The sequence below is a fragment of the Hydra vulgaris genome, chromosome 15 (assembly GCF_038396675.1).
Source record: "Hydra vulgaris chromosome 15, alternate assembly HydraT2T_AEP".
NCBI lineage: Eukaryota > Metazoa > Cnidaria > Hydrozoa > Anthoathecata > Hydridae > Hydra > Hydra vulgaris.
Genome location: NC_088934.1, coordinates 3,429,798 through 3,441,212, shown reverse-complemented (window position 1 = coordinate 3,441,212; position 11,415 = coordinate 3,429,798). Strand labels below are relative to the sequence as shown.

General features: G+C 27.3%; 1 protein-coding gene across 1 annotated transcript; it reads right to left on the bottom strand.

Moving 5' to 3' along the window:
• Positions 1-2,939: 2,939 nt before the first annotated feature.
• Positions 2,940-8,592, bottom strand: LOC136091682 (uncharacterized). The gene is made up of 5 exons (XM_065819390.1): positions 7,993-8,592; positions 7,353-7,419; positions 3,821-4,231; positions 3,434-3,532; positions 2,940-3,196 (listed from the first exon to the last, which is right to left on the bottom strand). The coding sequence occupies exons 1-5, from the start codon at positions 8,590-8,592 to the stop codon at positions 2,940-2,942; spliced, it is 1,434 nt and encodes a 477-aa protein (XP_065675462.1).
• Between the last annotated feature and the right edge of the window lie 2,823 nt (positions 8,593-11,415).

The window sequence follows — 11,415 nt, the reverse complement described above, 5'->3', positions numbered from 1 at the left end:
AACAAAAACAGGTATATTAAAATAATATGCTATTTATATTCGAAATATAATGTAGGATCTTAGCATAGAATGATTTGTAGCTACTTACCCATGAAACAAAACCTCTTTAGTATATCTTTGAGTGCAATTATATGCAGAACAAGATAAAATCATGATCTTTATATACCTATATTCTATTTAAAAATCAAAATTTAAACAAAATAATATACATAATAAATATTAAAACTTTAGAAGTGTTAAATACATCAAGCTATTTCACCCTTAACCGATATTATAAACTGTTGAATGCCCAAACGTGAAGTCACTAAATTTTGAAGCCGATCTTCCTTTGAAAAAATGACGTAGAGAGAGGCAAAAAGTTAAAATACAAATTCATTAATATTTAAATGTTTAATAACTTGAATCCAAAATTTATTATGTTAGCTTATATATTCTATGTGATTAAGTAACTAGACAAAAGACATTAGTCTATTAACAATGTACTAGTTTCAGGTTAGTCGAGAGACCTGAAAATAAAATGACAATCAGCTATTTGAAAGTGGAGCTATATTGACAAATAAAATATAGTCTAAATATTAACAATATATATATATTTTCATTAAATCAATTTGGTTTTCCGAAAGATGGTGTTTTTAGAAGACAGTAACCATATTTATAAACATCTTTATCACTGAGTATTATTTTTACTATAATATATATTTATATTTATGTATATTATAAATATTTGGTGTATCCTACATTGACAAAAAATTTAAATTTTTTAGCCTAAGGTAATTTGTTTTATTTAAATAAAATGTGTAAAACCAATCATATCAAGGATTCAATTAATACAAATTTTATATATAAATGTATGTATCTATATTATATAAATACATAGATACATAGCTAAATGCTAATATTTATAATAAAATATTGCTACTCGAAGGCACGTGTACACACACACACACACACACACACACACACACACACACACACACACACACACACACACACAAACACACACACACACATATATCGATCCCCAAAAATCATAGGAAACAAGTCCGAAAATTCCAAAAATGAATTTATGTTGGCAATATATTAAAAACACTCATAACTTTTAAGTTTCATTTTTGGAAATTTTGGACTTGTTTCCCTATGATTCTGGGGGATCGATATGTATATATATGTATATATATGTATATATATATATATATATATATATATATATATATATATATATATATATATATATATATATATATATATATATATATATATATATATATTTAAAGTATTGCATGTATCTGTCATGTTTTTAAAAATATAGTTACTAACTTTTAGTACAGTTATGTTTAACTGTAGATTCAGTTTAAAAAATCAGCTTTTTGTGTGTGAAAAAAACAACATCACAATTTAAACAACATCACAATTAATTCAATTAACAGGATATTAAGATTAGCAGAATATTAAGTTGTTATAAATAACTTTTTCTTACCTTAATTTAATTCTATCTATGGATTTTAGGCATGTTTATATAAACATGTTGTTTGAAATAAATGCATTTTACAATGTAATGATAAGAAAACACCTGAGACAGAGATTAGGAATAGTGAGTGTATTTCATAAGATGCCTCAGGTAAAACGAAGTTGGTTTGGGCATGTAGATGATTAGAATACTCAAAGATTTCGCAGAATAAAAATGCAAATGTTAATGCAAAAGTTGATGAAATAAGCAATACAATTAAAATATTTAATATTTATGAAAGTAATATTTAAATTTGGTTTTTCATTCCATTATTTTTAGAATTAAATCTTTAATATCAGAATTAATACTTTAATCTGAAAAGTTTTCTTTGTAACTTTTTGAGGAATTCAATACAAAAAAAAACTTCTTGATGACAGTTAGCAGTTTGTTTGAACCTATGCAATCTCTAAGATAAATCTTTTTTCAGTATTATCATTTTTTCAAAATTGCATCTATTCTTTTTCTTATTTACATTTTTTTAAGATTATTTTAGTGCAATTAATTTTATGTTTCTGAATATTTTTACTTATGGCTGGTTTTAAATACCAAAAATTGTTATATGGTAGTATCACAGTTATTGGCACCTAAACGCTATTTTTGATACTAATTTCTGTACAAAAATCGTACCAGTGAATGAAACTATTTCGAATTTTGCACAATATTAGATAAATACCTTGTCAAAGACATAACAAAATTAATTCCGCATTGACAAAAAAAACATAGAAGATATCGATGGCTAAACTCCAACACCACGTATCTCAAAATTTGGCTGTTTTGAGTTAAAACTTAGCTGTTTTGAGTGAATAAGATACAATGGCCAGTTCTACACCTGATATTTTAATCAAATCAACATTTCAAATAAATAAACAAAAGAATTTAATAATTTGACGTTTTTTCATATTTTTATTTCTGTGGAATTTTTGAAAAATATCACGTTTTTTGGCTCTCCTTAAAAGTTGTGATTTTTTAGATAGTGATGTTAGAGTTTAGCCATCGATATTACTATTTAAAGTAAGTTGATACGTTGTCCCAAGTTATTGGCACTTTGACTCGATTATTGGCACGCGCGACTCTATTATTGGCATCAATTTTAATCCAGATCTAGAGAACCTAATGATCAATTTTTTTTATAGTTTTTAAAATTTTGTTTTTTGTTTGTAAAATAACTACAAGTATATTATATATTATAATTATAGTATAATGAATACATACATATAATCAATGTTGTAATTTATCAACAAAAACCACGAAATTGAAGAGAATTTAAAGAAATAAAATTATAAATTTATTTAACTGCACTCTTGACACACAAAAGGAAATTTCTGTTTTTTAATAAATTTTTTTATATTTGTCAGCTTTTTATGCTCTTCAGATATACAGTTAAAGTGCACAGCACGACTACATGAACCACAGTTCAGCCACAACTTTGATCTTAATCCCTCTTCATAATTCGTCTGCACACGTAACAAATCCAATTTTCATCTTCTATGGATCCATTGACTTTATTTTTTAGCGTTTCTCTATGCTCTTGTGTAGATAGAGCATATACTAGACGTTTCTTTTGTTTATTTACAGGTTTATTTGATACAGGTACTTTAAGTATTTCTTCCAATACCAACATTGTTGCTCTTCCTAGATCTAAGGAAACTTGAAAATTATCTGAAACTTTATCTATATCTGACCCAAAATCTGTTAAGTGTAAATCAGAAAATATATTTAAAGAGTATATAAGAAAGTAAATGAATTGTTTATTTATATAATTTATTCTTTTATTGGCTTACCTAATAAGCTATTATCCAAGCTAGTAAAATTAGTAAAAGCGTGTAAATTCGACTCTGAATTTATAGAACTGTCTGTAATGACAGAAAACGTAATCTCCATATATATCTTTTTATAACCACATAATAATAATTATAATAATGTTACCTTGTGCTCCAGTTTCATTAATTTTGTTTTCAGAGTTCACCATTAGCTGATTGTTGAGTAATCCTGGAGTAACAACGAAATCTATAACTGGTGAAGTTGCTGGAAAAAAAAATTACTTAATTGTTCGCTTGAAACATCCATTTATCTTTAATGCTTTATTTAAATGAAGCAAAAATAGCAAAGAAATTTTATAATACTAGAATATCTACCTAAGCTATAAGAGGTTTTTGCTGGTTGTCTTACTTCTGCAACCATGTCTCTCCATATTTCATATAACCTGCACCAGTGTTGTAAACAGTTTGTAGAGTCTTTGTTCCAAATTTTAAATTGCTTTAGTTCAGCTTCTGACAAGTTTTTCTCTAGCCCTTCTCTATGCCAGTTTTTTACCCACATCATATGTGAAAACAGGCTGTGGAGCTTGTTGATAAGTTGAAAGTAGCTTGTTCAAATTAACTGGGTTAAATGGGTTTAAACCACAGCACTCAAATGCTTTTTTCATGACTGGAGCAGTTATTTGAATAACAGCTTTCATTGCCATGGCAGTAAATTTTTCACTTGTAATGGCAGCTCTGGTGTGGCTCATTCTGTAAATCTGCACTTCACATGCCCGGTAACCTTGAAATGAGTTCATAACGCCAACATCAGCAGGTTGCTGCACGTGTGTAGCATTTGGGTACAAGCAGTATAGTACGATTCCTGTCTCTTCACAATACTTAGATGCACCATAGCTCAGGTGACTGGAATGACCATCAACAAAAAGTACAACTTTTTGATTATTGTCATTTATATTAAGCAAGCCTTTACCAACAAAATACCTTTTAAACTCTTTCAAATAATACAGGAAAGTTTCTCCCTTCATCCATCCACTAAAGCTTCTCTGGACTATCCCCAGTAAACACAGGTTGGTTCAGAATTGGTCATTATTTAGTCGAAATCGGTCGAAAAATAGATAAAACGTTTAGAGACCTATTATTGACTAAAATTTGACGCTTGATTTGAAATGTCCCAGTAAACACAGATTGGTTCAGAATTGGTCAATATTTAGTCGAAATTGGTTGAAAAATTGATGAAACGTTTAGCGACCTATTATTGACTAAAAATAGACGCTTAATTTGAAACGTATAATTCAAACTTTTTGTATATACGTTTACTAAACGTCGATCTAACGTTATGATAGTCCTGCTGCAAGAACTTTTTTCGTAAGTTTTATAAGCAGTTTAAATTCATTTCGTTAGCGCTTGTATGATTGTGTAACAGTAGGTATTTATCTTTGCATTAATCAAGAGGTTTAATAAGTAAATTTTTTTATTTTAGATGCATTTTAGCTTAATTTAGTTACATTTGCTAAAGAAAATTGGTAGAACAGAGCTGGTAAAATCCACTGCATATAATATGGCGCGACGTTACGAAATTTTTAATGTCAAAAATAAACATGTACAGGAAATTTCCGAAACTTCCATTCAGAAAACCCTCTATATGTAAAGTTGTTCAGTGTAATTCCAATTTTGATTTATGAATGTACATCTAAAATGCTAACTATTTTACCCTAGTTTTTTGCGGTTACAAATCAGGTTACAAAATCAAACGATCAGGATACGATTGCAGAAGATGATGTTGCACAAAAAGGTGCATGATAAACAAGGGTAGACGGTATTCTAGGAAGATTTTTGATAATGCATAAACCAATGATCCAAAATATTTGTTTATGAGTTTATTAATTTTATAAGTAATCTTTGACTTAATCTTAATGTAAACTTTTATTTTCTGCTAATGAGATTAAATTTAAAAAATATTTGATAGAAAATTATTAATATAATATTTCCACTACCAAAAGCATGGTCATTTAATTTTTTTAAATTATCTAAACATAAACAAGTATAGTGCACAAACATTTTTTCTCTAAATCCCCACTATATGACAATGTTTTATATATGTTTATAACTTTATAAATAGTTTTATAAAATAAATGTATATTCTACGTAGTATAGTATAAAAGTTTATAAACATATTATAATAGTTATAAAAAATATAAAAAATAAGACCAGGTCTTTTATAACTATATCTTATTTATAAATTTCATTACTTTTATAATTATATCCTGTTTATAAATTTCACGACCTACTCTAGCTCGTATATTATAAATTTATAAGTTTATAAATTTCACGACCTACTCTAGCATGACTACTATAGCTCTTATTACTTATATAAAGTTAAAAAGTTATAACGTACTTTCAACTTATATTAGTTTTAAAACTTAAATAAATTAAATTTACGTTAACAAAATTAAAGAAACTAATAGACAAGTTTAATGTACGTTTACTTAGACTAAATTTAAACGCTTTATATACGTTAATTAGACTAGATTTAAACGCAAATTAAACAAAATCTATACGCTTTATATACGTATGATAATCCTATAATAGACGTCTAAAATACGTTTGAATATAGACGTTTTATAGACGTTTGTTCTAAACGTTAATCTGGATTTCATTCTAAACGGATAATTGACCAAATCTGAACGTTTTGTTAAAACGTTGTTTTGACGTTTAGTAGACATTTGTGTGTTTACTGGGGTATATTTCAAACTTTTTTATATATACATTTACTAAACGTCAATCTAACGTTTAGAATATCGACTTACATTAGTCAATAATGTAAACCTATAATCGACCTTAATTAAACGTAAACATTTATAGATTTATAATCGACACTTTAAATCTTTTAATTTATACGTTCATTAAACGTCAGTCAAATGTTTATAATATTGACTAATATAAGTTGTTATTCTAAACGTTTGATCGACGTTTAATAAACGTTTATTATATTATAATGTAGTAATATAGTAGTATATTGGTCAGAAGACTCACATAACAGATTAAGTCACGCGGTTTAAATAGGTATAATTAAAACGAAGTAAAAAAATTATTAAATAGTTACTTTTTATTGGCTAAATAATTAATTTAGATGCGTTTTCAAGATTCACTTCCTTACAACAACTTAAAAGCGAAACGACTGATTAATAAATAATATACGAGTGTCGGGAGCGCCATTTTAATTCATGGAAGTTAAAAATCTCTTATCGCGACAATCTACCTTCCTAAATGCCAACAAATTAATGGACTCAGATGTTTTAGAAATTATTGATTGCAACATTGGCACAGTTAAAAAATATGAGTTGCTGGTCTTTCGTTATGAAAGTACTGCTGCAAGAACTTTTTTCGTAAGTTTTGTAAACAGTTTAAATTCATTTTGAAAGCGCTAGTATGATTGTGTAACAGTAGGTTTTCATTTTTGCATCAATCAAGAGGTTTGATAAATAAATTTTTTATTTCTTTATTTTAAATGCATTTTAGCTTAATTTAGTTACATTTGCTAACGAAAAAAGGTAGAACAGAGCTGGTAAAATTCACTGCATGTAATATGGCGCGACGTTACGAAATTTTTAATGTCAAAAATAAACATGTACAGGATATTTCCGAAACTTCCATTCAGAAAACCCTCTATATGTAAAGTTGTTCAGTGTAATTCCAATTTTGATTTATGAATTTACATTTTAAATACTAACTATTTTACCCTAGCTTTTTGCAGTTACAAATCAGCTTACGAAATCAGACGATCAGGATAAGAATGTAGTAGATGATGCTGCACAAACAGGTGCATGTTAGATAAGTGATAGACGGTGTTCTAGAAAGATTTTTGATAATGCATAAACCAGTGATTTAAAATATTTGTTTATGAGTTTATTAAATTTATAAGTAATCTGTGACTTAATCTTAATGTAAACTTTTATTTTCTGCTAATGAGATTAAATTTAAAAGATATTTGATAGAAATATTTTAATATAATATTTCCACTGCCAAAAGCTTGATCATTTAATTTTTTTAAAGTACCGAAACATAAACAAGTGTAGTGCACAAACATTTTTTCTCTAAATCCCCACTATATGAAAATGTTTTATATAAATTTAGAATAGTATACGTAGTATACTATAAAAGTTTATAAACATATTATAATAATTATAAAAAATATAAAAAATAAGACCAGGTCTTTTATAACTATACCTTATTTATAAATTTCATTACTTTTATAACTATATCCTATTTATAAATTTCACGACCTATATACTTAAATAAAGTTAAAAAGTTATAACGTAATTTTAATTTATATAAGTTTTTAAACTTAAATGAATTGAAATTACGTCAACAAAATTAAAGAATCTAATAGACAAGTTTAATCCACGTTTACTTAGACTAAATCTAAACGCTTTATATACGTTAATTAGACTAGATTTAAACGTACATTAAACAAAATCTATACGCTTTATATACGCATAATAATCCTATAATAGACGTCTAAAATACGTTTGAATATAGGTGTTTTATGGGAGTTTGTTCTAAACGTTAATCTGGATTTCATTCTTAACGGATAATTGACCAAATCTGAACGTTTTGTTGAAACGTTGTTTTGACGTTTAGTAGACGTTTGTGTGTTTACAGGGTCATTCCATGTGGAACACATTGCTGAAGACTTATAGATAATTTTTGCCTCTTTAAAATTACCATAGGAGAAGCCATTTCTCCTGCAGCCGAAAAATTGATTGCATTTGTAACATTTTCTTTTTCACTAGTAGTGCAAACCTGTTGCAGACATTCATGCTTTATACCAATGAATTTAGCTCTATTTGAGTTTAGATAAAAAGCCGTTTCGTCTAAACTAAAAATACGTTTTGGTGACTGAATCACTTGACTTAATTCATTATCTTTAATAAATTTTTTAAAGTTGCTATACCATGCCAATAGGAACTCTTTAGTGACACTGGACCTACCTAAAGAGTGATGCTTTGATGTTTTAGACTTCAAGTCACGGTGCCTGTTTAGATATCTGTATGCCCAAGTTTTAGAAGGGATTCCATTTTCAAATATAGCAGGATGTGAGCTTTTATGTAATATTTCTGAAATTATTATTAATAAGTCATTTATTTTTAAAGGAAATCCTCTTCTTGCCATTTCAATAAGATATTTCTCGCATGCTTCTTCTTTGTACAGTGCCAATGTAGGTGCTGGTCCCGGCCTACACATAAGGCTACTTGAACCAGATAGTTTTGTTTGTAAAGTACTGCGAGGAACATTATACATTTTAGCAGCTGATTTGATAGACATATCCGATTTTTTAACTAAGTCTATCGCTCTCTGCATGCTACTATTGTCATACTGCTTTCTTTTAACTTGTCTCTTAGACTTGCTTGATTTTTGTATTTTAGACTGAAAAAGAAATTATAGAACTCAAACTAACTCACAGACTTACTGTTCTTAATGACTTAAATATAATGAATTCAAATGGGTGTATACGAATACCGCATCGGACCTCATTGGACCACACCGGACTACACCGGACTACACCGGACTACACCAGACTACACCGGACCAACACCGGACCACATTGGAGTAGGTAGCAACACTCTACTGCGCCTGTCCCTATTTAAGCCAGTCAAAGCATGAATACTCCACAGTGCCTGTCCCTATTTTTAATTTAAATTTAAATTTTTTTTAATGATTTAATTTTTTATTGTATACATGTATCACAAATTTATTTCCTAAAAATGCAGTATGATATAAGCTAAGATTTGTTATACATACTGTGCTTATCTTCCAAAATCTACACAGGAAATTATATTAAATTTATGAGAACAGAAGTTTTGAAGTATAATACAATTCAAGCATTCTGTTCTTATATATATGTATATATATATATATATATATATATATATATATATATATATATATATATATATATATATATATATATATATATATATATATGTATATATATATATATATATATATATATATATATATATATATATATATATATGTATATATATATATATATATATATATATATATATATATATATATAACTCCTAACAGGTTGTCAGAGAGTTTTGTTGACAAAAAGTAAAAATTGAAATGCAAGACCAGGATGTTTTTTTTGTTACTTGATAGGCTGCCTGCCCCAACCAAACCCTCAGTCGATGTAGCAGCACTCCCTTGCGAGTCAAGCTATAAGATAGTCGATGTAGCAACACTCCGTTGCGAGTCAGGCTAGTTGTCAGTCAATGTAGCAGCACTCCGTTGCGAGTCAGGCTATTTGTCAGTCAATGTAGCAGCACTCCGTTGCGAGTCAGGCTATAAGATAGTCAGTGTAGCAACACTCCGTGCATGATTTACAGTAAAAATAAAAAATAAATATAAAAACATTTATTATAAAAAAATAAAAATAAAAACATTGTTTATATTGTTAAAAACATTCAGAATGTTTTTAAAAACATTCTGGTCAGTTAAAACTCCTAACTGGTTGTCAGAAAGTTTCTCCGCATTTTGTTGACACAAAAAAAAAATTTAAATGCAAAACCGAAATTTTTTTTTTATTATTAAAACAAAAAACATTATATTAAAAAAAAAAAAATTTAAACATTGTTACTTTTTTTAAAAACGTTGTTCATATTTTTAAAAACGTTCAGGTCAATTAAATTTGCGTTATTGTATATTGTTATTAATTAAATTTGCGTTATTATATATATATATATATATATATATATATATATATATATATATATATATATATATATATATATATATATATATGTATATATATATATATATATATATATATATATATATATATATATATATATATATAAAATATATGACACGATATTTTTTAATCCTGGCATGTTTCGTAGTTAACATACTACATTTTAAGAAGATAAAATTATAATTTAAAACTCTGGATATAAATATAAAATCAAAGTTTAAAGACATTACAGAGAAATAATAACAGACAAATAGAATTGTTACAAACCAATAAAAATTATAATACAAATTATGATACCGGAATTAGCAAAAAAATAAAAATAAAATTATAAGTAAATAAAAAACAATGAAACCAACAACAACAACAAAAAAAACTAAATAGACAAATTTTTATTACAATGAACAGTTTGTTTATCCAAAGATGGGTTTCCCATTTAATACGGAGCGCTTCTTTAATTTTCAATATGCCCCTGTTGGAAATAGTATCCTAAATTTCAAAACAATTATAGATACTTAGATTTTTATAATTAACAGATGAAATTAAATGCCCACAAACATTAAATTGTTTGTCACTTTTAACTTTTAACCGTACATATTTTACGAAAGCTGGAAAAGCTTTATGTTAAAAGTAACAAAGCTCGTTTGGATATAAACTTTCTTAAAAACTGCAAACTATGTAAAGTGTATCCAAAGTATCTTGGTTTTAACATACCTCATGCAAACCACTCTGACATAATTTCGATAAAAAAGCGATTGCTCAAAAGTGCATTACATAAAAGAATCAACGAACAAAAATCTCTGTTGAACAAATTAAATGGTTTAAAACCTCAAGTAAGAAACAATTGCACAACAATACAGTGGTATTCATTTGTTAAAAGTAATTAATAATAACGTAAAGAAAAAAAAACTTTCCATTATTAAAACTCACAAGAAGAAATTATGCTCCCTCACAAAATTTACTAGTCTTCCTTCTAAGCACCAACGCTTTGTTCATAATATGTCATCATACATTTTACAACAGGATGAACTAGAATTATTAAACAACGGTCTTAACTTTGCTCTACCGCCAGTATTTCTAAAAAAGACGGACCTTTTCGCTCAGTTTGATAGCATTGCACAGTTTCTCAACACTCAACTTAGAAGCAGTGATTCGGAACCTCAACTTAAAAGCAAACTTTGTCATTTAGCGAACAATTATGTATATAAATACACACCATCTGAAGGTTGTCTAAGGAAACACAAAATATTGAAGAGACTAAAGAAAAATGAAAGCATTATAATCACAGAACCAGACAAAGGGAATGGTATAATTATTTTTGATAAGGTTGACTATATTAAATCTTTAACTAATATTATAAGGGATAAAACTGAAATTTAGGAGTTTAAAGA